General features: G+C 44.5%; 1 protein-coding gene across 1 annotated transcript; it reads left to right on the top strand.

Annotated features, from left to right (window-relative positions):
• Window positions 1-14203: 14203 nt before the first annotated feature.
• On the top strand, window positions 14204-25338 carry LOC306795920 (uncharacterized protein). Its single transcript, XM_079294629.1, has 24 exons — window positions 14204-14801; window positions 15865-16052; window positions 16320-16424; window positions 16631-16726; window positions 16867-16977; window positions 17658-17781; window positions 18000-18423; window positions 18726-18793; window positions 18889-19135; window positions 19296-19453; window positions 20196-20418; window positions 20516-20664; window positions 20983-21074; window positions 21252-21409; window positions 21500-21645; window positions 21775-22027; window positions 22125-22240; window positions 22325-22553; window positions 22644-22783; window positions 22916-23165; window positions 23557-23675; window positions 23885-24128; window positions 24324-24430; window positions 24601-25338. The coding sequence occupies exons 1-24, from the start codon at window positions 14762-14764 to the stop codon at window positions 24606-24608; spliced, it is 3795 nt and encodes a 1264-aa protein (XP_079150755.1). The 5' UTR covers window positions 14204-14761; the 3' UTR covers window positions 24609-25338.
• The last annotated feature ends 2131 nt before the right edge of the window (window positions 25339-27469 follow it).

The following is a 27469-nucleotide window of genomic DNA, read 5'->3' as shown; positions in this document are numbered from 1 at the left end:
TCCAAGTTACAATTGAAAGAATGGTTAGCTGAAGTGAAATTTGACCTTTTTCTCAACCACATTATGTGGCACTGTGATGGTTTATTAACATAATTTCATGCAGTTTTTCTTTGAGCCAGAGTGTCCCTGGTGGTCTAGTGGCTAGGATTCGGCACTTTCACTGCCGTGGCCCGGGTTCGATTCCCGGTCAGGGAATGCTAATTTGAAGGTACTTAACTCCAAGTTACCATTGGAAGAATGGTTTAGGTGAAGTGAAATTTGTCCTTCTTCTCAACCACGTTATGTGACACTGTGATGGTTTCTTAACATAATTTCATGCAGTTTTTCTGTGAGTCAGAGTGTCCCTGGTGGTCTAGTGGCTAGGATTCGGCGCTCTCACCGCCGTGGCCCGGGTTCGATTCCCGGTCAGGGAATGCTAATTTGAAGGTACTTAACTCCAAGTTACCATTGGAAGAATGGTTAGGTGAAGTGAAATTTGTCCTTTTTCTCAACCACATTATGTGACACTGTGATGGTTTCTTAACATAATTTCATTCAGTTTTTCTTTGAGCCAGAGTGTCCCTGGTGGTCTAGTGGCTAGGATTCGGCGCTCTCACCGCCGTGGCCCGGGTTCGATTCCCGGTCAGGGAATGCTAATTTGAAGGTACTTAACTCCAAGTTACCATTGAAAGGATGGTTGGGTGAAATCTGTCCTTTTTCTCAACCACATTATGTGACACTGTGATGGTTTCTTAACATAATTTCATGCAGTTTTTCTTTGAGCCAGAGTGTCCCTGGTGGTCTAGTGGCTAGGATTCGGCGCTCTCACCGCCGCGGCCCGGGTTCGATTCCCGGTCAGGGAATGCTAATTTGAAGGTACTTAGCTCCAAGTTACAATTGAAAGAATGGTTAGCTGAAGTGAAATTTGACCTTTTTCTCAACCACATTATGTGGCACTGTGATGGTTTATTAACATAATTTCATGCAGTTTTTCTTTGAGCCAGAGTGTCCCTGGTGGTCTAGTGGCTAGGATTCGGCACTTTCACTGCCGTGGCCCGGGTTCGATTCCCGGTCAGGGAATGCTAATTTGAAGGTACTTAACTCCAAGTTACCATTGGAAGAATGGTTTAGGTGAAGTGAAATTTGTCCTTCTTCTCAACCACGTTATGTGACACTGTGATGGTTTCTTAACATAATTTCATGCAGTTTTTCTGTGAGTCAGAGTGTCCCTGGTGGTCTAGTGGCTAGGATTCGGCGCTCTCACCGCCGTGGCCCGGGTTCGATTCCCGGTCAGGGAATGCTAATTTGAAGGTACTTAACTCCAAGTTACCATTGGAAGAATGGTTAGGTGAAGTGAAATTTGTCCTTTTTCTCAACCACATTATGTGACACTGTGATGGTTTCTTAACATAATTTCATTCAGTTTTTCTTTGAGCCAGAGTGTCCCTGGTGGTCTAGTGGCTAGGATTCGGCGCTCTCACCGCCGTGGCCCGGGTTCGATTCCCGGTCAGGGAATGCTAATTTGAAGGTACTTAACTCCAAGTTACCATTGAAAGGATGGTTGGGTGAAATCTGTCCTTTTTCTCAACCACATTATGTGACACTGTGATGGTTTCTTAACATAATTTCATGCAGTTTTTCTTTGAGCCAGAGTGTCCCTGGTGGTCTAGTGGCTAGGATTCGGCGCTCTCACCGCCGCGGCCCGGGTTCGATTCCCGGTCAGGGAATGCTAATTTGAAGGTACTTAGCTCCAAGTTACAATTGAAAGAATGGTTAGCTGAAGTGAAATTTGACCTTTTTCTCAACCACATTATGTGGCACTGTGATGGTTTATTAACATAATTTCATGCAGTTTTTCTTTGAGCCAGAGTGTCCCTGGTGGTCTAGTGGCTAGGATTCGGCACTTTCACTGCCGTGGCCCGGGTTCGATTCCCGGTCAGGGAATGCTAATTTGAAGGTACTTAACTCCAAGTTACCATTGGAAGAATGGTTTAGGTGAAGTGAAATTTGTCCTTCTTCTCAACCACGTTATGTGACACTGTGATGGTTTCTTAACATAATTTCATGCAGTTTTTCTGTGAGTCAGAGTGTCCCTGGTGGTCTAGTGGCTAGGATTCGGCGCTCTCACCGCCGTGGCCCGGGTTCGATTCCCGGTCAGGGAATGCTAATTTGAAGGTACTTAACTCCAAGTTACCATTGAAAGGATGGTTGGGTGAAATTTGTCCTTTTTCTCAACCACATTATGTGACACTGTGATGGTTTCTTAACATAATTTCATGCAGTTTTTCTTTGAGCCAGAGTGTCCCTGGTGGTCTAGTGGCTAGGATTCGGCGCTCTCACTGCCGCGGCCCGGGTTCGATTCCCGGTCAGGGAATGCTAATTTGAAGGTACTTAGCTCCAAGTTACAATTGAAAGAATGGTTAGCTGAAGTGAAATTTGACCTTTTTCTCAACCACATTATGTGGCACTGTGATGGTTTATTAACATAATTTCATGCAGTTTTTCTTTGAGCCAGAGTGTCCCTGGTGGTCTAGTGGCTAGGATTCGGCACTTTCACTGCCGTGGCCCGGGTTCGATTCCCGGTCAGGGAATGCTAATTTGAAGGTACTTAACTCCAAGTTACCATTGGAAGAATGGTTTAGGTGAAGTGAAATTTGTCCTTCTTCTCAACCACGTTATGTGACACTGTGATGGTTTCTTAACATAATTTCATGCAGTTTTTCTGTGAGTCAGAGTGTCCCTGGTGGTCTAGTGGCTAGGATTCGGCGCTCTCACCGCCGTGGCCCGGGTTCGATTCCCGGTCAGGGAATGCTAATTTGAAGGTACTTAACTCCAAGTTACCATTGGAAGAATGGTTAGGTGAAGTGAAATTTGTCCTTTTTCTCAACCACATTATGTGACACTGTGATGGTTTCTTAACATAATTTCATTCAGTTTTTCTTTGAGCCAGAGTGTCCCTGGTGGTCTAGTGGCTAGGATTCGGCGCTCTCACCGCCGTGGCCCGGGTTCGATTCCCGGTCAGGGAATGCTAATTTGAAGGTACTTAACTCCAAGTTACCATTGAAAGGATGGTTGGGTGAAATCTGTCCTTTTTCTCAACCACATTATGTGACACTGTGATGGTTTCTTAACATAATTTCATGCAGTTTTTCTTTGAGCCAGAGTGTCCCTGGTGGTCTAGTGGCTAGGATTCGGCGCTCTCACCGCGTGGCCGGGTTCGATTCCCGGTCAGGGAATGCTAATTTGAAGGTACTTAACTCCAAGTTACCATTGAAAGGATGGTTGGGTGAAATTTGTCCTTTTTCTCAACCACATTATGTGACACTGTGATGGTTTCTTAACATAATTTCATGCAGTTTTTCTTTGAGGCAGAGTGTCCCTGGTGGTCTAGTGGCTAGGATTCGGCGCTCTCACCGCCGCGGCCCGGCTTCGATTCCCGGTCAGGGAATGCTAATTTGAAGGTACTTAGCTCCAAGTTACAATTGAAAGAATGGTTAGCTGAAGTGAAATTTGAACTTTTTCTCAACCACATTATGTGGCACTGTGATGGTTTATTAACATAATTTCATGCAGTTTTTCTTTGAGCCAGAGTGTCCCTGGTGGTCTAGTGGCTAGGATTCGGCACTTTCACTGCCGTGGCCCGGGTTCGATTCCCGGTCAGGGAATGCTAATTTGAAGGTACTTAACTCCAAGTTACCATTGGAAGAATGGTTGGGTGAAATTTGTCCTTTTTCTCAACCACATTATGTGACACTGTGATGGTTTCTTAACATAATTTCATGCAGTTTTTCTTTGAGCCAGAGTGTCCCTGGTGGTCTAGTGGCTAGGATTCGGCGCTCTCACCGCCGTGGCCCGGGTTCGATTCCCGGTCAGGGAATGCTAATTTGAAGGTACTTAACTCCAAGTTACCATTGAAAGGATGGTTGGGTGAAAATTGTCCTTTTTCTCAACCACATTATGTGACACTGTGATGGTTTCTTAACATAATTTCATGCAGTTTTTCTTTGAGCCAGAGTGTCCCTGGTGGTCTAGTGGCTAGGATTCGGCGCTCTCACCGCCGCGGCCCGGGTTCGATTCCCGGTCAGGGAATGCTAATTTGAAGGTACTTAGCTCCAAGTTACAATTGAAAGAATGGTTAGCTGAAGTGAAATTTGTCCTTTTTCTCAACCACATTATGTGACACTGTGATGGTTTCTTAACATAATTTCATTCAGTTTATAATTGAGCCACAGTGTCCCTGGTGGTCTAGTGGCTAGGATTCGGCGCTCTCACCGCCGTAGCCCGGGTTCGATTCCCGGTCAGGGAATGCTAATTTGAAGGTACTTAACTCCAAGTTACCATTTAAAGAATGGTTTGGTGAAATTTGTCATTTTTGTCAGCCACATTTTCTGGCACTGTGATGGTTTATTAACATAATTTCATGCAGTTTTTATTTGAGCCAGAGTGCCCCTGGTGGTCTAGTGCCTAGGATTCGGCGCTCTCACCGCGGCGGCCTGGATTCGATTCCCGGTCAGGGAATGCTAATTTCAAGGTACTTAACTACAAGTTACCATTGAAAGAATGGTTCGGTGAAGTGAAATTTGTCCTTTTTCTCAACCACATTATGTGACACTGTGATGGTTTCTTAACATAATTTCATTCAGTTTTTCTTTGAGCCAGAGTGTCCCTGGTGGTCTAGTGGCTAGGATTCGGCGCTCTCACCGCCGTGGCCCGGGTTCGATTCCCGGTCAGGGAATGCTAATTTGAAGGTACTTAACTCCAAGTTACCATTGAAAGGATGGTTGGGTGAAATCTGTCCTTTTTCTCAACCACATTATGTGACACTGTGATGGTTTCTTAACATAATTTCATGCAGTTTTTCTTTGAGCCAGAGTGTCCCTGGTGGTCTAGTGGCTAGGATTCGGCGCTCTCACCGCGTGGCCGGGTTCGATTCCCGGTCAGGGAATGCTAATTTGAAGGTACTTAACTCCAAGTTACCATTGAAAGGATGGTTGGGTGAAATTTGTCCTTTTTCTCAACCACATTATGTGACACTGTGATGGTTTCTTAACATAATTTCATGCAGTTTTTCTTTGAGGCAGAGTGTCCCTGGTGGTCTAGTGGCTAGGATTCGGCGCTCTCACCGCCGCGGCCCGGCTTCGATTCCCGGTCAGGGAATGCTAATTTGAAGGTACTTAGCTCCAAGTTACAATTGAAAGAATGGTTAGCTGAAGTGAAATTTGAACTTTTTCTCAACCACATTATGTGACACTGTGATGGTTTCTTAACATAATTTCATGCAGTTTTTCTTTGAGCCAGAGTGTCCCTGGTGGTCTAGTGGCTAGGATTCGGCGCTCTCACCGCCGTGGCCCGGGTTCGATTCCCGGTCAGGGAATGCTAATTTGAAGGTACTTAACTCCAAGTTACCATTGAAAGGATGGTTGGGTGAAATTTGTCCTTTTTCTCAACCACATTATGTGACACTGTGATGGTTTCTTAACATAATTTCATGCAGTTTTTCTTTGAGCCAGAGTGTCCCTGGTGGTCTAGTGGCTAGGATTCGGCGCTCTCACTGCCGCGGCCCGGGTTCGATTCCCGGTCAGGGAATGCTAATTTGAAGGTACTTAGCTCCAAGTTACAATTGAAAGAATGGTTAGCTGAAGTGAAATTTGACCTTTTTCTCAAACACATTATGTGGCACTGTGATGGTTTATTAACATAATTTCATGCAGTTTTTCTTTGAGCCAGAGTGTCCCTGGTGGTCTAGTGGCTAGGATTCGGCACTTTCACTGCCGTGGCCCGGGTTCGATTCCCGGTCAGGGAATGCTAATTTGAAGGTACTTAACTCCAAGTTACCATTGGAAGAATGGTTTAGGTGAAGTGAAATTTGTCCTTCTTCTCAACCACGTTATGTGACACTGTGATGGTTTCTTAACATAATTTCATGCAGTTTTTCTGTGAGTCAGAGTGTCCCTGGTGGTCTAGTGGCTAGGATTCGGCGCTCTCACCGCCGTGGCCCGGGTTCGATTCCTTGTCAGGGAATGCTAATTTGAAGGTACTTAACTCCAAGTTACCATTGGAAGAATGGTTAGGTGAAGTGAAATTTGTCCTTTTTCTCAACCACATTATGTGACACTGTGATGGTTTCTTAACATAATTTCATTCAGTTTTTCTTTGAGCCAGAGTGTCCCTGGTGGTCTAGTGGCTAGGATTCGGCGCTCTCACCGCCGTGGCCCGGGTTCGATTCCCGGTCAGGGAATGCTAATTTGAAGGTACTTAACTCCAAGTTACCATTGAAAGGATGGTTGGGTGAAATCTGTCCTTTTTCTCAACCACATTATGTGACACTGTGATGGTTTCTTAACATAATTTCATGCAGTTTTTCTTTGAGCCAGAGTGTCCCTGGTGGTCTAGTGGCTAGGATTCGGCGCTCTCACCGCGTGGCCGGGTTCGATTCCCGGTCAGGGAATGCTAATTTGAAGGTACTTAACTCCAAGTTACCATTGAAAGGATGGTTGGGTGAAATTTGTCCTTTTTCTCAACCACATTATGTGACACTGTGATGGTTTCTTAACATAATTTCATGCAGTTTTTCTTTGAGGCAGAGTGTCCCTGGTGGTCTAGTGGCTAGGATTCGGCGCTCTCACCGCCGCGGCCCGGCTTCGATTCCCGGTCAGGGAATGCTAATTTGAAGGTACTTAGCTCCAAGTTACAATTGAAAGAATGGTTAGCTGAAGTGAAATTTGAACTTTTTCTCAACCACATTATGTGGCACTGTGATGGTTTATTAACATAATTTCATGCAGTTTTTCTTTGAGCCAGAGTGTCCCTGGTGGTCTAGTGGCTAGGATTCGGCACTTTCACTGCCGTGGCCCGGGTTCGATTCCCGGTCAGGGAATGCTAATTTGAAGGTACTTAACTCCAAGTTACCATTGGAAGAATGGTTGGGTGAAATTTGTCCTTTTTCTCAACCACATTATGTGACACTGTGATGGTTTCTTAACATAATTTCATGCAGTTTTTCTTTGAGCCAGAGTGTCCCTGGTGGTCTAGTGGCTAGGATTCGGCGCTCTCACCGCCGTGGCCCGGGTTCGATTCCCGGTCAGGGAATGCTAATTTGAAGGTACTTAACTCCAAGTTACCATTGAAAGGATGGTTGGGTGAAAATTGTCCTTTTTCTCAACCACATTATGTGACACTGTGATGGTTTCTTAACATAATTTCATGCAGTTTTTCTTTGAGCCAGAGTGTCCCTGGTGGTCTAGTGGCTAGGATTCGGCGCTCTCACCGCCGCGGCCCGGGTTCGATTCCCGGTCAGGGAATGCTAATTTGAAGGTACTTAGCTCCAAGTTACAATTGAAAGAATGGTTAGCTGAAGTGAAATTTGTCCTTTTTCTCAACCACATTATGTGACACTGTGATGGTTTCTTAACATAATTTCATTCAGTTTATAATTGAGCCACAGTGTCCCTGGTGGTCTAGTGGCTAGGATTCGGCGCTCTCACCGCCGTAGCCCGGGTTCGATTCCCGGTCAGGGAATGCTAATTTGAAGGTACTTAACTCCAAGTTACCATTTAAAGAATGGTTTGGTGAAATTTGTCATTTTTGTCAGCCACATTTTCTGGCACTGTGATGGTTTATTAACATAATTTCATGCAGTTTTTATTTGAGCCAGAGTGCCCCTGGTGGTCTAGTGTCTAGGATTCGGCGCTCTCACCGCGGCGGCCTGGATTCGATTCCCGGTCAGGGAATGCTAATTTCAAGGTACTTAACTACAAGTTACCATTGAAAGAATGGTTAGGTGAAGTGAAATTTGTCCTTTTTCTCAACCACATTATGTGACACTGTGATGGTTTCTTAACATAATTTCATTCAGTTTTTCTTTGAGCCAGAGTGTCCCTGGTGGTCTAGTGGCTAGGATTCGGCGCTCTCACCGCCGTGGCCCGGGTTCGATTCCCGGTCAGGGAATGCTAATTTGAAGGTACTTAACTCCAAGTTACCATTGAAAGGATGGTTGGGTGAAATCTGTCCTTTTTCTCAACCACATTATGTGACACTGTGATGGTTTCTTAACATAATTTCATGCAGTTTTTCTTTGAGCCAGAGTGTCCCTGGTGGTCTAGTGGCTAGGATTCGGCGCTCTCACCGCGTGGCCGGGTTCGATTCCCGGTCAGGGAATGCTAATTTGAAGGTACTTAACTCCAAGTTACCATTGAAAGGATGGTTGGGTGAAATTTGTCCTTTTTCTCAACCACATTATGTGACACTGTGATGGTTTCTTAACATAATTTCATGCAGTTTTTCTTTGAGGCAGAGTGTCCCTGGTGGTCTAGTGGCTAGGATTCGGCGCTCTCACCGCCGCGGCCCGGCTTCGATTCCCGGTCAGGGAATGCTAATTTGAAGGTACTTAGCTCCAAGTTACAATTGAAAGAATGGTTAGCTGAAGTGAAATTTGAACTTTTTCTCAACCACATTATGTGGCACTGTGATGGTTTATTAACATAATTTCATGCAGTTTTTCTTTGAGCCAGAGTGTCCCTGGTGGTCTAGTGGCTAGGATTCGGCACTTTCACTGCCGTGGCCCGGGTTCGATTCCCGGTCAGGGAATGCTAATTTGAAGGTACTTAACTCCAAGTTACCATTGGAAGAATGGTTGGGTGAAATTTGTCCTTTTTCTCAACCACATTATGTGACACTGTGATGGTTTCTTAACATAATTTCATGCAGTTTTTCTTTGAGCCAGAGTGTCCCTGGTGGTCTAGTGGCTAGGATTCGGCGCTCTCACCGCCGTGGCCCGGGTTCGATTCCCGGTCAGGGAATGCTAATTTGAAGGTACTTAACTCCAAGTTACCATTGAAAGGATGGTTGGGTGAAAATTGTCCTTTTTCTCAACCACATTATGTGACACTGTGATGGTTTCTTAACATAATTTCATGCAGTTTTTCTTTGAGCCAGAGTGTCCCTGGTGGTCTAGTGGCTAGGATTCGGCGCTCTCACCGCCGCGGCCCGGGTTCGATTCCCGGTCAGGGAATGCTAATTTGAAGGTACTTAGCTCCAAGTTACAATTGAAAGAATGGTTAGCTGAAGTGAAATTTGTCCTTTTTCTCAACCACATTATGTGACACTGTGATGGTTTCTTAACATAATTTCATTCAGTTTATAATTGAGCCACAGTGTCCCTGGTGGTCTAGTGGCTAGGATTCGGCGCTCTCACCGCCGTAGCCCGGGTTCGATTCCCGGTCAGGGAATGCTAATTTGAAGGTACTTAACTCCAAGTTACCATTTAAAGAATGGTTTGGTGAAATTTGTCATTTTTGTCAGCCACATTTTCTGGCACTGTGATGGTTTATTAACATAATTTCATGCAGTTTTTATTTGAGCCAGAGTGCCCCTGGTGGTCTAGTGCCTAGGATTCGGCGCTCTCACCGCGGCGGCCTGGATTCGATTCCCGGTCAGGGAATGCTAATTTCAAGGTACTTAACTACAAGTTACCATTGAAAGAATGGTTAGGTGAAGTGAAATTTGTCCTTTTTCTCAACCACATTATGTGACACTGTGATGGTTTCTTAACATAATTTCATGCAGTTTTTCTTTGAGGCAGAGTGTCCCTGGTGGTCTAGTGGCTATTATTCGGCGCTCTCACCGCCGCGGCCCGGGTTCGATTCCCGGTCAGGGAATGCTAATTTGAAGGTACTTAGCTCCAAGTTACAATGGAAAGAATGGTTAGCTGAAGTGAAATTTGACCTTTTTCTCAACCACATTATGTGGCACTGTGATGGTTTATTAACATAATTTCATGCAGTTTTTCTTTGAGCCAGAGTGTCCCTGGTGGTCTAGTGGCTAGGATTCGGCACTTTCACTGCCGTGGCCCTGGTTCGATTCCCGTCAGGGAATGCCAATTTGAAGGTACTTAACTCCAAGTTACCATTGGAAGAATGGTGAAGTGAAATTTGTCCTTTTTCTCAACCACGTTATGTGACACTGTGATGGTTTATTAACATAATTTCATGCAGTTTTTCTTTGAGCCAGAGTGTCCCTGGTGGTCTAGTGGCTAGGATTCGGCGCTCTCACCGCCGTGGCCCGGGTTCGATTCCCGGTCAGGGAATGCTAATTTGAAGGTACTTAACTCCAAGTTACCATTGGAAGAATGGTTAGGTGAAGTGAAATTTGTCCTTTTTCGCAACCACATTATGTGACACTGTGATGGTTTCTTAACATAATTTCATTCAGTTTTTCTTTGAGCCAGAGTGTCCCTGGTGGTCTAGTGGCTAGGATTCGGCGCTCTCACCGCCGTGGCCCGGGTTCGATTCCCGGTCAGGGAATGCTAATTTGAAGGTACCTAACTCCAAGTTACCATTGAAAGGATGGTTGGGTGAAATTTGTCCTTTTTCTCAACCACATTATGTGACACTGTGATGGTTTCTTAACATAATTTCATGCCGTTTTTCTTTGAGCCAGCGTGTCCCTGGTGGTCTAGTGGCTAGGATTCGGCGCTCTCACCGCCGTGGCCCGGGTTCGATTCCCGGTCAGGGAATGCTAATTTGAAGGTACTTAACTCCAAGTTACCATTGAAAGGATGGTTGGGTGAAATTTGTCCTTTTTCTCAACCACATTATGTGACACTGTGATGGTTTCTTAACATAATTTCATGCAGTTTTTCTTTGAGCCAGAGTGTCCCTGGTGGTCTAGTGGCTAGGATTCGGCACTTTCACTGCCGTGGCCCGGGTTCGATTCCCGGTCAGGGAATGCTAATTTGAAGGTACTTAACTCCAATTTACCATTGGAAGAATGGTTTAGGTGAAGTGAAATTTGTCATTTTTCTCAACCACATTATGTGGCACTGTGATGGTTTATTAACATAATTTCATGCAGTTTTTCTTTGAGCCAGCGTGTCCCTGGTGGTCTAGTGGCTAGGATTCGGCGCTCTCACCGCCGTAGCCCGGGTTCGATTCCCGGTCAGGGAATGCTAATTTGAAGGTACTTAACTCCAAGTTACCATTTAAAGAATGGTGTGGTGAAATTTGTCATTTTTGTCAGCCACATTTTGTGGCACTGTGATGGTTTATTAACATAATTTCATGCAGTTTTTATTTGAGCCAGAGTGCCCCTGGTGGTCTAGTGCCTAGGATTCGGCGCTCTCACCGCGGCGGCCTGGATTCGATTCCCGGTCAGGGAATGCTAATTTCAAGGTACTTAACTACAAGTTACCATTGAAAGAATGGTTAGGTGAAGTGAAATTTGTCCTTTTTCTCAACCACATTATGTGACACTGTGATGGTTTCTTAACATAATTTCATGCAGTTTTTCTTTGAGGCAGAGTGTCCCTGGTGGTCTAGTGGCTAGGATTCGGCGCTCTCACCGCCGCGGCCCGGGTTCGATTCCCGGTCAGGGAATGCTAATTTGAAGGTACTTAGCTCCAAGTTACAATTGAAAGAATGGTTAGCTGAAGTGAAATTTGACCTTTTTCTCAACCACATTATGTGGCACTGTGATGGTTTATTAACATAATTTCATGCAGTTTTTCTTTGAGCCAGAGTGTCCCTGGTGGTCTAGTGGCTAGGATTCGGCACTTTCACTGCCGTGGCCCTGGTTCGATTCCCGTCAGGGAATGCTAATTTGAAGGTACTTAACTCCAAGTTACCATTGGAAGAATGGTGAAGTGAAATTTGTCCTTTTTCTCAACCACGTTATGTGACACTGTGATGGTTTATTAACATAATTTCATGCAGTTTTTCTTTGAGCCAGAGTGTCCCTGGTGGTCTAGTGGCTAGGATTCGGCGCTCTCACCGCCGTGGCCCGGGTTCGATTCCCGGTCAGGGAATGCTAATTTGAAGGTACTTAACTCCAAGTTACCATTGGAAGAATGGTTAGGTGAAGTGAAATTTGTCCTTTTTCTCAACCACATTATGTGACACTGTGATGGTTTCTTAACATAATTTCATTCAGTTTTTCTTTGAGCCAGAGTGTCCCTGGTGGTCTAGTGGCTAGGATTCGGCGCTCTCACCGCCGTGGCCCGGGTTCGATTCCCGGTCAGGGAATGCTAATTTGAAGGTACCTAACTCCAAGTTACCATTGAAAGGATGGTTGGGTGAAATTTGTCCTTTTTCTCAACCACATTATGTGACACTGTGATGGTTTCTTAACATAATTTCATGCCGTTTTTCTTTGAGCCAGCGTGTCCCTGGTGGTCTAGTGGCTAGGATTCGGCGCTCTCACCGCCGTGGCCCGGGTTCGATTCCCGGTCAGGGAATGCTAATTTGAAGGTACTTAACTCCAAGTTACCATTGAAAGGATGGTTGGGTGAAATTTGTCCTTTTTCTCAACCACATTATGTGACACTGTGATGGTTTCTTAACATAATTTCATGCAGTTTTTCTTTGAGCCAGAGTGTCCCTGGTGGTCTAGTGGCTAGGATTCGGCACTTTCACTGCCGTGGCCCGGGTTCGATTCCCGGTCAGGGAATGCTAATTTGAAGGTACTTAACTCCAATTTACCATTGGAAGAATGGTTTAGGTGAAGTGAAATTTGTCATTTTTCTCAACCACATTATGTGGCACTGTGATGGTTTATTAACATAATTTCATGCAGTTTTTCTTTGAGCCAGAGTGTCCCTGGTGGTCTAGTGGCTAGGATTCGGCACTTTCACTGCCGTGGCCCGGGTTCGATTCCCGGTCAGGGAATGCTAATTTGAAGGTACTTAACTCCAAGTTACCATTGGAAGAATGGTTTAGGTGAAGTGAAATTTGTCCTTTTTCTCAACCACATTATGTGACACTGTGATGGTTTCTTAACATAATTTCATTCAGTTTATAATTGAGCCACAGTGTCCCTGGTGGTCTAGTGGCTAGGATTCGGCGCTCTCACCGCCGTAGCCCGGGTTCGAGTCCCGGTCAGGGAATGCTAATTTGAAGGTACTTAACTCCAAGTTACCATTTAAAGAATGGTTTGGTGAAATTTGTCATTTTTGTCAGCCACATTTTGTGGCACTGTGATGGTTTATTAACATAATTTCATGCAGTTTTTATTTGAGCCAGAGTGCCCCTGGTGGTCTAGTGCCTAGGATTCGGCGCTCTCACCGCGGCGGCCTGGGTTCGATTCCCGGTCAGGGAATGCTAATTTGAAGGTACTTAACTACAAGTTACCATTGAAAGAATGGTTAGGTGAAGTGAAAGTTGTCATTTTTCTCAACCACATTATCATTTACAATGAGCAATTAAGCAACAAACCCTCACATCTGGATGCTGGAACCATTGGTGTTTCATAAATTACTTTATCAAAACTGCAACTTGCATTTTAATTTTTTTGTCCACACAACATCACATGAACTTTTATACAGATGAAATGTTCTTTCAGGCTGTTATAATTAAAAATGGACAGCTGGACGACAAATAATTGAATACAAAGATAATTAATGATCAAGTAGTGCATGCAGTTTAATTTTCTGTGGTTTTATTATGCAGACGGGATTAATGGGTAGTTTCTGGTCTACACTCCGAAGCAGCAGGGGGCGGTAATGAGCCTAATGAGCTTGTTGTCTGTGTTTTCCTGTCCAACAGGGGTCAGTGTTTACTCGAGGAAGCAGCAATGTTACAACAACCCCAACTCGTCTCTGAATTGATCGCTACATTACGACCAAATCGAGCTGTACCGCGGCCAAGCAGAACTACTAAGAACGGCATAACATTACTAAATGGTCTCAAATAAGTAGTGTTAACATTCGTTAGCTATACTCATAACGCTACTCAGGAGTTAGCTAGCTATAACGTTAGCTAAGCTACAGACCAGGATGTTTTTCCATTTCAGGAGCGCGTAAGCTAGTTTAGCTTTGCTAACCGTTATAGCAGGTTATTGATTTAGTTGAGAGCTTGTAAGTAAACCTGTACGCTTCATTCCATTAGACTTCATTCACCTAACGTTATGCTTTGAGGATAGTCTACTACTCTAGCTAACGTTTTAGGCAACAATAAAAACTCGTTAGCTAGCACTTCCGGTTCCTTGTTTTCAAAATAAGAGGTCAGTGAGAAGTTGACGTCTCATTTTGCTGACTTGAAGATAATGAAGAGCAATTCATCTCAAGTAGCGTAAGATTAACGTGAATTACATTTGTGTTACACATAACCGTTGTATATGTACATATATATATATATATATATGCATGTACACACACATAAATAGATGGAGGACATTAGCCAGACAGGTACTGAGGAGGTGGAGTTCAGGGTCTAAAAAGTAAATTCATAAGAAAATAATTACATACATATATACATACAGTGGTGGAAAGTGATTTAAGTACATTTCATTAATGCACTTAACTTAAGTGTTTTGATCATGCAGCACCTTTGCATGTAATGCAGTGCTATTAAATGTTGGTATTGCTCACTTACTTCAGTAAACAATTGCATACTTCTCTAACAGGAAACATCCACCTCAGACCTTTGCTAAATGGATAGACAATGGCGCCCTCTAGTCTGACTATCTGAACGTCCTAGTTGATCCGGTCTTCGTCAGCCAACCAGGAAAGAGGGCTTTCCGTGATCTGGACTGAGGCGGATGAGACCAGAACCCTTTGTTCTGTATCTCCTCCTGAAGCGAGATTTGAAAAAAACCAGGAGCCTCTCAATGCTTCCTGCAAAACTGCGATCGCGTTTCTGCGGGTTGGCGATCGCTCGTGGATGTTTTACTCATCATAAATTAGCAGAATTCATTCATTAGCTGTTGTGATATTTTTTTTTCCTCATCGCTACAACCCGGAGGGGGGAGACATCGGCTCGGGTTGTTTTTCTTCCTTCTTGTCAGCTGCTAAATGGAAATAAACCGGGGAACTGAAAGTGGAACCAGTCGAGGTGCGTGTCGTGAAAAATCACGTTTCATAACGATCCGCGCGATCTCTTGTGTTACCAGTGAGTTCACAGTGACCTTAAATGAAGTGCTCATGTTCTGTGACATGTTTCCTGCAGCGTGTCAACCTAAACCACAATGATCTTATTATTACGGTGGCATCTCCAGCGCTGATTGACTTCCATCACTCACATCAGATGCTCATCGATCTGCCGGCATAGTTTTGCTGTATAACATCGATCTGAATGTCATTAGAGTCCTATTTCAGAAATCCAATCTCCTGCTCGGTTGAATAGTTCCAGCATTCAACAAGATGCGAGTTTGTTGTGAGTTTGATGGATGCTGTTCTCGGTGCACCTGAGAGCAGCACTTGTCATGTCATATTGCCACAATACATCTTATTCACTCATGCATAGTGTGTAATGTGTCGTTGTTGACACAGATTGCTTGTTGAATTATATGTAGTGTAGTAAGTGACATTTCTGAAGTGGGCTTTGGATCACTCGTCCTGGTCTAAACAACAAAATTCAGCTTAGTGGGTAGAAAAACAAACACATCAGCCTGTCTCCTACCAGACAGACTGAGGTCCAGCAGGTCAATGTTTGAGCAGCTACTGTCTTTATACTACAGCAGACGATATTCACGAAACGGTTTCCTTTTGCCGCAGCATAATAATCCAGTAGTGCACGTTAGAGAAGCGACATTATGTAGCCAGCAGCCTTTATATGTGAACCATTGAAATACATATTTAGTTTTAGTATGTGGCCTTTAATTATATACCTTTCACAAGTAGGAGTCCAGATAACATGTGTGCAGGTGTTTCATGTTACCTGGTTATTGGGTTACCTGCCTTGAGCTGTTTACTCCTGCTCTGGGTTTCTATCAGGTTGTGGGGTAATGTGAACCTGTTGCTTGTGGATGCACATTAATCCTCTTTAGGTAATAACAGGCTGCATCAAAACAACTTGAATTGCCAGTTACATGAAATGTTGATACATGTTTATTTTTACACTTTTCTCTCCTCCTCCTCCTCCTCCTCCTCCTCCACCGCCGGTAATGATCTTCCAGTCCACTATCTACGCCTCCTCGCCCCGCCCTTGCAGCTGTTGTCAGCCGCAGTGTGGCAAGTAGTGCAGCAGGGACTCGTGGACCACTATGGGATGCTGGAGGAGTTTGTTACCATGGTGACGGAACTGGTCCCAGAGCTGATGAGCTACAGTCAGAGGGCTCAGCTCATCCTGGGACTCAGGGCCAGGGTCAGTCATATATAATCACTGTTGAACCACGCCGAGGTGACGCGTGTACTTATTCTAGGTATTTGTCTCGGGTCAAAGCTCAGGTTTAAAATGTATAAACAATCTTTTTAAGTAGACGATGAGTGACGTGAGGGTAGTATCTCACTTATATGTGTATTTATTTCGTATACTAAATCAGGTGGGCAGAGTAGCAACAGGTCCGGTGTTACACCAGGAGCTTTATGAACCAGGACTATTGTTTATGTGTGTGTGTGTGTGCACATCCAGCTGGTTCTGGAGATGTGTCGAGGTGAGCTCCCAGTGGACCTGCAGACCATTCAGCCACATCTGGACAGAATTAAAGCTCCCGTCAGCACTGCCAAGGATCACCATGTAAGTAAACTGTCGCTGGCAAACACACGGTTTTTCTTTGTCCGGTGTGGAAGTTTACTCGGTTATGACCGATCGAGTCTCACGACCGGTGGGAACAGTTGTTTTCTAGAATTTGTATTGAGTTGTAAAAGTCGGCTCAAATGGCGTTTGTCATCGGTGCCCTTGATTTGAGAGTGTGTGTGTGTGTGTGTTTGTTTGTGGAACAGGTAACCATAAACCAGGTGGAGGAATCGGAGGTGAACTTTGTGGAGTTGGTTCATTCATTACTGGAGGATCCCTCGGAAAGAAAATATTTTTTCCAAGTGAGAGAAGACTCACTCCTTATTGCGTTGTTTTTCTTTCATTTTGCCTGATCGTAATTCCACATTGTCCTGTCCACTGTCCACCAACTAAATGTCTCTCACTCTCTCTTAATCTGTCTGCCTCTCTTTCTCATTTGCAGGAAATATTCCCCGCGTATTTTGGGCCAAAGTATAACGCTGCACTTGAGATGCTGGTGTGGGAGTTCATATCAAGACTGGAGGAGCTGCTGCCAGTTCCAGACTTCACACAGGTGCCACATTACAGAAATGACATAATGATAACGACAAGGAATTTGTAATAATTGCAGAAGTCGTCTGTGATCTTAATCGTGTGTGTTATTTATTTGTTTGAATGTCGCCAACATGTCTGATACACTTTGCATGAAATATACTGTCTACATTTAGACTCAAAGCAGACATTAGTGGCCCTACGACCTTACGCCATTGCTTCTTTCTGCAGCCACGCTGCTGCTCACATTCACGCTTATGTAACGGGGTCGTATCTCGGCCTCTGTTATATCCCTATTTTGTTACCTGCCCTCTGCAGTGTTGATGTGAGGCTACCAGGGGAGAATGCCAGGCCCTGTCGGAGGTCTGCACTACTTGTTTTACTCCTCCACCACAATACACCAAAATGCAACGCAAGAGAAGTGTGTCACCAGGAAATGGCTCTGGCATTATTCTTAGACTGACTGCGGCACACAGGCTCAGTGCAGGGGCTCCTCTGTCTGCACCACTGACCCAGAGACAGATATAGAGGAGGGTTAACTGGATACAGGTGCAACACAGTGTCTCAGGGGGAAATACACAACCCCTCGTGATACCGAGTTGTTGTTTTTTATTTGAACTCACCGTGAGTCATTTGGCAGTGCAAATAAAAGAATAATGAGTGCAGGATTACTAAAGGTAGGAACTTGATCTCTCTTCTCAGCTGGCAGCTTGGCTTGGAGACACTCCGTCATTCCTAGACGAATGTCTACAATCCTTTTTCCCGCCAGACGACATGAAGGGTGTACTTGAACATCACAGAAACCTCGGCCATTTTGCAGAGAAAGGTACCGTGTGCTGTAACTGTACGGTCGACACTGAAACGGAAATAATCGCAGATTAGAAGACCAAATGTGTTAAAGCATTAATTATAAAAGGTTGGAAGAGACAGCGAAGATGCACTTGGAGCAACCGCTCATTTTCCTCTTTGTATTTTGATCGAATTGAGAGTTTTTCTTGTCAGTTCAATAATGATTGAACCAACCTTATTTCTTCTTAATTGTAGAATCTAGATTTTTACCGATGGATGACTGCATCCTCTCCTCCCTGTCTCTGCCTCCTGGGACCAAACCTGTCACAAACGCCACCGCCTCATGCACACCTGCTTCCAAAGATTCAAACCCTCCAGAGCACAAAGGGCAGCTCGACGCTCTCTTCGACACAAGCAGCCTGGAGAGGGCGATCAGGAGGAGCTCCGAGACCGTGAGACAAAGGCTGGAGGAGACGAGAGACTCGGGCAGCTGGCAGCTGCAGGTTAGAGACGGGAAAGACTCCATAGACCTCACTACGTCCAACGAGACTGCGAACAAGGATTCGGCAGCCAATGACAACAGCCACAGCTTGCGAGGAGGGCGGGTTCTCAGGAAGAGGAAGCTGAGCGGAGGCGTGGAGATTCCCAAAAAACAGCCTGCGGAGGCGACGGCTTTCTTGTAAGATTACCAGAAACGTTGTGTTTAATTGGTTCTGTGGGCAGTAATCACTTCTGGTTTATTTTCATCACTCGGGGTTCCATTCCCTTTTCATCCATATCTGCGGCATGGCTCTGAGGACGACCGTGTCAGTCCACCAGCTTTGATCTAGATTTTAATATCTCATCAACCATTTGATGGATTGCCATGAAATTTGGCACAGATATTCATTGCAGCCAGAGAATGACGTCCCATGACTTTAGTGAGAAAGCGTGTCTGTCAATCTGTCAATTTGATCCTTTTGTGATTTTCCACCGTCACAGGGATTCGTCAGTGGATGATGAGAATTCAGGTGAATCTCCTCTCATCTCAATATGGGGAGAATACACAGGTTTGTGGCCTTTTGTTTTTGATGGATCACTGGATGCTGTCAGTCGGATCAATCTAAACGTAGGCCTTTGACTAACTCTGCTCGTTGTATTTTAGACTCTCAGGAAGGTTCCCTCCCGGTTGTGACGGACACAAAAGTTCCCTGGTCGGACGAGGAGACACTCAATCTGCTCGACATCTGGGGGAAGGACTCTGTGCAGCGGGCTTTAAAGGGCTGCTTGAAAAACCGTCACATATTTACGCAGATCGCTCAGAAGATGGCAGAGAGAGGCTACGTGAGAACGGTGGAACAGTGCCAGACCAGGATCAAGCGACTGAAGAAGTGCTTCCGCAAGAACAACAAGTAGGTGTTAAATGAACTGTCCTCCTTCCTCGCCGCTCGTCTTTCTGTCCGATCGTTGCAGTTTATCAGATAACTTTATTTCCCTCCGAAAATGTCAAAGCTGTAATTTGTAAAACAGCAAAATGCCCCCGTTGCCTTTTTTTACCTTTTCTAACACCAGGAGGAACTCCAAACTGGAGTATAAGTTTTACGAGCAGCTGAAGCGGGTACTCGGCCCCTCGGCTGCTCCGGAGGTCACCTATGATGTCGAAGAGGTCATCGATGAAGATGAGTCACAAGACGGCGATGAGGAATTGCAGTTTCTCGGCCATAGGATCGGTACAATTTCACTTTTTTATTGGGGGGGGGGGGGGTCTGTTTAGGAAAGCAGCAGAACATAGTGAAAAATACCTGTTATAACTTCCCACTGCATGTATTCATGATTGCTTGAATATGATAATTTTATGATCATAAATGACAAAAAAAGCATCAAATCTTCACATTGAAGAAGCTGCAACCAGACAATGTTTTTGCTTGAGAAATAACTACCGGTAATAATAATTTCTGCCAATTGATTTTTTGTTTTACCCACCAACTGATTAAATGACCAGTTGTTGCAGCTCCAGTTTAGTTTATTTTATTCAACGTTTCAAGTCAAAGCAGGCATTATATGTCTGATATTTGGCCTATATATGCATATATACAACGATCTATTAGGGCAATTGTAGGTAAAACTAAATAAATAATAATACAAGGGGGCGAATATAAAAAAATATATAGATATAAATTGTAAATTCAGGAGGAAAAAACTTGGATATTCGCTGAGATAAAAATAAGAAAATTAACTTTGTCTTAATTCCAGTTTTTTTTTTTAAGATAATTTGTCCCCTCACCCGGCTCCCAATTTAGGTATTTGTTATTTTTGTCCTTCAATGGCCTAATGCGCCAAAGTACTCATGAGCTTCCCAAAGCACAAAAATAATAAACATAACACAGGGTTGTGTTAAAATGACATGTTCCAGTAAAAGGACTGTTTCACAGATTGTACTGAGAAACAATGTGATCCATGTTTTCGTTTCAGGAACTAGAAGCGTCCCGTGGACAGACTTTGAGTCGTTGGCCCTCATCAACACGTGGGGGGAAGAAAAGATGCAGCAGGAGAGGAGAGGAATGCACAGGACGTTACACATTTTCTCCATCTTATCCAACAAGATGGCCGCCCAGGGCTTCTCCCGAACGCCAGAGCAGTGCCAAACGAGGCTGAAGAGGCTGAAATCAAATTTCAGGCAATGCTACCAAAACATGTATGTATACTTCCAGCAAACAAGGAATGAAAGGAAACGTTTGTGGTATTTGCCGATTCACAGTATACATCTGCACTCTTCTTATCTCTCGATGCAGCATGAAGGGACAGGAGCAAGTGGAGTGCAAGTTTTACAATGAACTGGGAAGCTTTTTAGTGAAGGACTTCCCTTCAGTGCCGCAGCTGGAGGATATAACAGGAGAGCCTGAAGACAACGACTCACCACCTTTTTCCCATCAGGATATCGGTAAACCCTACTGACAGCGGGACTACATTATAAATATGAATAGAATACGAAACAGTTCTGTTGTCAATGTCTCATTTATTTACTTATTGTTTAGTTACAACAAGATTATAACACCATTATAATCACTTTGAATGATTCAATGGCACTTTAATGGCATGCACAGTATACTTACATTCATCGTTATCGTTCAAAACGTCGTCAAACAGCATCATGGCATATTCAACAAAAATACAGCTGTCGAGCAGTGTGGCTAGTACAAAACAATTAACTCAATGAAGTTATTCCTTAAAGTGTTCAATTTTCTATCTGTCACATCAGAGTCTGCTGTGGGCGTTCAGGAGGACAGGAAGAAAGTCCCCTGGTCGGACAAGGAGACCGTCATCCTGCTAGAGATCTGGGGAGACCCACAGGTAGAGCACAAGGACCTACATAGGCCACAAAGATAATAACACGTTTAAAAAAGAAATGAGAGCGATATATATGCAGTCCTTAAGTAGAGCCTCTATGTGCAAGCTATCCTCATCCGTTTTAATTGTCATATTTTTTGTATATTGCCACATTTTGCTAAGAATTTCCCCCACATTTAGGTCCAGCAGAGCATGAGACGCTACCCACACAACGGTCACATTTTCACCGAAGTATCGGAGAAACTCACCGCCAACGGCTACTCCCGCAGTGCGGGGCAGTGCCACACCCGGATCAAACGCCTGAAAGCCAACTACCGGCATTGTCAGGACAACCTGAAGTAAGAAGCAGCAAACCGAACACTCCTTTTGTACGCTGTGCTGTTGGCAGGACATCTGTGTGTTAATACAGCTGTCTCTACTGCCTGTAGCTCATCGGGGACCGACAGAGTCGACTTTAAATTCTATGATCTGCTGGAACAAATCCTGGACAAGCAGCCGTCGACATCCTCCACTGTGGTGACAGACTCCATCGAAATATCGGAAGACTCCAACGGTGAATCGGTGGCTGAAACGGGTAAAATACGATATTCCTTCATCGAGTTCATGCGGTGAATAGTAGGGCAGCATTACGCAAGATTACACTGTGTGCATTCGTACCAAAACTGATAGAAGAGAGTGACGAGTGCCGTGTTTCTGCTGTAAGATGGAGAAATCGGCACGTCAACGGAGAAACCGGCGACTGGCTCGTGGTCCGATGAGGAGACCCTGGTGCTGATCGAGATCTGGGGCGACGAAGACGTTCAGAGTGCGCTGAGGGGTTTCATCCACAACGGACACATTTACGCCGACATTTCGCAGAGGATGCGCGACCTCGGCTACTCGAAGACCTCAGAGCAGTGCCGCTGCAAGATCAAGTCGCTGAGGAACAACTTTCAGCAGTGTTACGACAGGAAGAAGTGAGATCAAATGTTCAGTTTGCATGTTATATCTGTTTGCATGTATAATCCAGTATGACTCTCATGGTTCGTATTTACGTCTGGTCATGCCGTCTAGATCTGGAAGAAGAGTAGATTGCAGATTCTACCACCAGCTGGAACAAATACTCGGTCAGGAGGAGGTTTCTATTGATGATTATGATGAAAAAGACGAGCAAGCGGACCAGGACCCAGGTACAGTCGTCTTCATTCATTCATTCACACGGCAGTACTGTGTCGACACAAAGTCTTTCTAACGGCTGCGTCAACCTGGAATAGGTGCGGATGTGAACACAGCGTGGACGGAGCAGGAGACGTTCGCTCTCGTCGAAGTGTGGGCTGCAGACGACGTGCAGCACAGCCTGAAAACGTGCGTCCGCAACGGGCACATATTCACCGACATATCGGAGAAATTGGCCGCCGCGGGATACCCGAGGACGGCGGAGCAGTGCCACTCCCGGATCAAAAGGTTGAAGAAGAGTTACAGGCGTTACTGCAACAGCTGGAGGTAAAATAAAATGGCCTGGTCAAAATGAAGACCACCGTCCCCCACGCAAGCAGGCTGTATCACAGCTTGCATTTTATTTACGTTTTCCAGAAATGGAGGACGGCCCACTGTGTTCCGATACTTCCACCTCCTGGCTCCGGTGCTGGGTGATAACTCTGTGTGTCCTGAAGTGGAGAGTGCTGTCGCTGACGCCTCCTTGGATCCCCTGATGGAAACCGATCCTGACATGTGTAGGTTCAACTTTGATCAATCGATTAGTGTCACCACACCAGTTCTGCAGTTGTACACGGCGTCATTGTGCAGATGATAAATTCCCTTCAAAGATCCAAGCCCAACAATAAATCTGTGGTTCCTCCACTTAGACGAGCAGCCCTCATCCAGCCACCTCCTGGCTGACCAGAGCAGAAAGATGCCCTGGTCCGACCAGGAGACACGCACCCTGCTGGAGGTCTGGGGTGAAGACAACGTGCAGCTCACCCTGAAGGGCTGCCTGAAGAACCGCCACGTGTTTCAGTACATCTCTGAGAAGATGAGTGACGGAGGATTCATAAGGACCTCGGAGCAGTGCTACACTCGCATCAAACGCCTTAAACATGGCTTCCTCCATGAAAAGTCAGTGATGACAACACGATGAATCATTTTCTTTATGTGATTGGTTTTGTTGGTTTGTACAGTTTCTGTACAGAGCCATGCATGCATGCATGTATGTATGTTTTTAACTCTGTTACACATGCATACATACATGCATGCATACCAACATACATACATGCAGCTTTTCCTTTGTATCAGTAGTTTCCATTTGATTTAAAACAAACTTTAAAAGCAGTTTTAAAATAGGTTTTGTTTTGATGTGACCACAAGTATTTGACTTTGACCAACTTTCATTGTTAAAATCTGCTCAGTGTTGTTTAAATGTCTTGAAACAATGTTTGGGATTTGGTTAGCATTAGCGTTGCCAGCTAATCTCAAGCTAACTGCCAGTTTTGTTTCACTTTGAATTCAGGGAGGAATATAAATTCTTCAACGAGATGAATGAAATCTTCGGGAGGGAGCTGAAAATGGACGACTTGGTCCCAGACACGTCCGTCCCAGATGAGCCAGACGACTGCACCCAAAAGAAAGGTGAGACCTTTCAAAATAAAACCATCAAACTGACTATGATACAGTTATTCCAGCAGTCATGACAGCCTGTTTCTCATGTTAAGGTATATGGTAGATCTATAAGTGTATGCAATTGCCTGTAGACGTTTGTCATTATTGTAATTGTTTTCTATAAACTGTACAGATTGTTTTTGTTCATTCTGAGACATCCACTCTGTTCGTATCCTCAGGGGCCCAGTGGGTGGCGGACAGTTCGAAGCTGGCCTGGAGCGACGGGGAGACCGAGGTCCTCCTGGACATATGGGGGAGCGAGGAGATCCAGGAGACCTTGAAAGGCTGCACAAAGAACAAACACATCTTCATCCAGATCTCCGAGGTCATGGCGAGCCAGGGCTACCTGCGCACTCCTGAACAGTGTCAGACCAGAATAAAGAGGCTGAGGGCCAATTTCCGACACTTCCTAGAAGGCAGAAAGTAAGTACCCGCAGTTCAATGCTGGGGGGGGGGGGGGGGGGGGGGATGTGGTTGGATCAGGCTGCAGGTCTAAACCTCTACATTCTTGATACAGTTTTCGAACCTCATAACATTTGATCCACTGCAGTTGTACACTTTCATTTGTGGAAGAAACTTGCTGTCTCCTCATAACAATCCCTGAAATTCTGTTTCCAGAGGAGAGAAACAGGAATGCAAGTTCTTTGACCAGTTGGTGCAGATATTTGGCAGCAAGTATGTAATGAACTCTGACCCCCTGGCCGACGATACAGCTGATGGCGTAGGTAAGAAGCCGCATTATAAGATAAGACAACTGGCTGCTGGCTCTAGCTACATACATAAAAACCTGATCTTCTTATCTAATTCTCAACAAGAAAACAAATAACTGTATTTCTCAAAATATCACTGCTTGTGAGTCATAATCACAACTTTATGTCTGAAATGTCCGATCTAGAGACCTGAAACTGTCCGTCGTCGTAGAGTGAAATCACGAGGACACAGCAGCCGCAGAGCGACTGAGGAACATCCAGAAGGGAAGAAACAAGGACACTCGAGCAGGAACTGTTAACATTCAGAGCTGTGGTGTGCAGTTGTTTACGGATGACGTTTGCCTCTGTATGTGCTTCAAATACTTTAACATTCTTCATACACACTGTAGTGTGTCTGTGTGTGTGTGTGTCCGCGTCCCTCCTCCAGAGTGTCTTTGTATTATTTACAATAGAGCCATGAAACTCAAACCAGGAAGCTCAGGGCTCACAGGGACAAAAAGTAATTTCTGATCTTGATGTAGTGGGAGTCAAAGAAAATGCTGTTTTTGCCAGTATTTATTTATTTTGTACTTGAACTATAGTGAGCGACTCAAAGCACACGCACAAAGAAAGAAATATACGCCAGGCCTCTTGTGTAACCACAGCGCACGTTTGCTTTTTGGTCTTAATTTACGTTTCACCTAAATCTTCTGTCTTTGCACATGTTTACAATGTTTGAATCCGAGCGGTGAAAGTTGAGTTCACCGAGCTTATTTTTTACACGGTATGAGTTGATCTGGGCCAATGTTGTATTTATTTAAATTATTGTTTACGCATGTTCTCCAAAGTTTTATAATTTCCTTCGCATATGTTCCTCTTCAGCACATTTCTTTTTTTCCACAAACGTGTCTAGGTTTTTGTTACACCCATTAAAAGAAACGTCAAATGTTTGATTGAGGATTCATTTCCGTGATTTGTTGTGTGTGTTTTTTGCGTGACAAGTTCAGCCAACGGTATCCTGCCACAAGGCCATGAGTTTGACATACCGGTAGTGTTGTTTTGTTGAGACATGACAAAAAAACTCCCATGCACAGTAACCATAGTCACACTAATAGTGTATCGGACACTGAAGCAGAGAGGTACAGGCTTTCCTTTCATTTATGATGTTGGGTTCGCTGGCATCAACCAGCCCAGCACCACTGGGTACCAGAGGAACCTTCCTCTGACAGGACCGTGTAGACGTCACGTTGAAGCTGGCGTTGAACAGGAGGCGGGTGAAGCTCATCCTCCTCCAGCTCTGACAGACGAATCATTCCCAGCGAGTTGTCATCCCAGGAAGTAGAAATGTTGTCTATCACGTTGGGTCAGATACTGAGATTGTTGTTCATTCAAGGATAAGTGCTCCACTAATATCATAAAAAAAATATTACAAAGGATCATTTGTGATGTTGGATCTCACTGAACCAACTGATTTTCACTTCAGTGCCCTCACCTCTTCCTAATTGAAACATCATCTATTTGCACTGCAACTCTCAAAAGGTTTCCCACTGGGTGGCGCCAGTGGATAACTAGTTAGTCTACAGTGACTGGACCTAAAACAGTGTGTCAGAATGTACTTCAGGTACTGTTGACCATTTACAATCATGTGTCGATATCCAAGCAGGAAAGCGGTGTACCAGTGTCACTGACATAAACACACTCCATGTAAAACACTCATGCAGTACAGACAGAGACAAACACATGCAGCTCTCAAAATGCTGGGACAGTAATTACGTGTCTAAATCTGACAGAGCGTCCAACCGCCAATGTCTGGCTGCCTGCCAGTGTGTGTGTGTGTGTGTGTGTGTGTGTGTGTGTGTAAGTACTTGTGCCTGTGTGTGTAACGTTGGTGAAGACAGAGACAGGCTGGCTGGAATCTTTTGAGGGAAGGGTTATATACACACACACACACTCACACACACACAAATGCACATAAAAGGCCGAGCAGTGCCACATCACCCACCTCACCCTCACACTGTTTCCTACACTCATATCACACATATAATAGATGTATAATATATAATATAATCGATAATAAGGCTGAGATTCAAACGTGTGATACCATTAAATAAGTCCATGTAACTCCAGTGATGTTGACTTTTTTGTTTGTATGTTTATGCACAGTATATATATATATGTGTATTGTTGTATATATATATATATACATATATATATATTGTTATTTTATTGTTTTGGCAATTTTTGGCATTACACGCGGCACCACAGTGCTCAGCGTACCTAAAAAGACTCGAACCCTGTAATACTGAGATACTGCCAGCTAACATTTATTTGCGAATGTGTTGCAATCAAACTACATTGAAACAAGTACCGTCCTTCAGTAAAATGCTTTACATATTTTACTTTACTGATGTTTGACAATAAATATTGTATTTTTAGACTTAACGTGTTACTTTTATGTGAGGCATCGCAATACTTTTGATATTCGACCTGACATCTGCACGTTCTGGGCCTCCAGATAGAAATATATTTTCCAGTTTCTTCCTCTCCTTTTAAGGAATGTAAGGGAAAAAAACGTATAAAGTGCCTTTATAAAAAGTTGGGCCAGCACAACACACATTCTCCAAGCCTCTGGAGCTCTATGTTCCCGCTTCTTTTTGTCATTTGCCGTTTTGTTTTACAGTGCTCTTCAAAATAGCTGTTCAATTACGTTGATATATGTTGAGGCCATAGCATGAAAACCACATGTTGTGATTTTCGTACTCATCAAACCATTCAGTGACCCTTCGTGCCCTGTGGATGTGGTCACCTGTCACAGAGCATGATAGGATAATGTCACATGTATGGAGGCATCATCTGTTATGGTTCCCCTCTCTTTTATTCTTTTTCTTATTGGTAACTCTGTATAGGAGTGAATTCTGAGTGAGCCTACAACAGAGGGGGGCATGGCGGGGTTGTGTAACATGCAACTGAGTCATTCCTCCCTGAGGGCAGACATTTACACCCTACTTCATTACTGCAACAGGCAGGCTCACGTTCTCTCTCTCTCGCTCTCTCTCTCTCTCTCTCGTTTTGTGT

Source organism: Melanostigma gelatinosum (assembly GCF_949748355.1).
Source record: "Melanostigma gelatinosum genome assembly, chromosome: 22".
Classification (NCBI taxonomy): domain Eukaryota; kingdom Metazoa; phylum Chordata; class Actinopteri; order Perciformes; family Zoarcidae; genus Melanostigma; species Melanostigma gelatinosum.
Note: the sequence above shows the minus strand (reverse complement) of the source record. Positions and strands in the feature narration are given on the sequence as shown.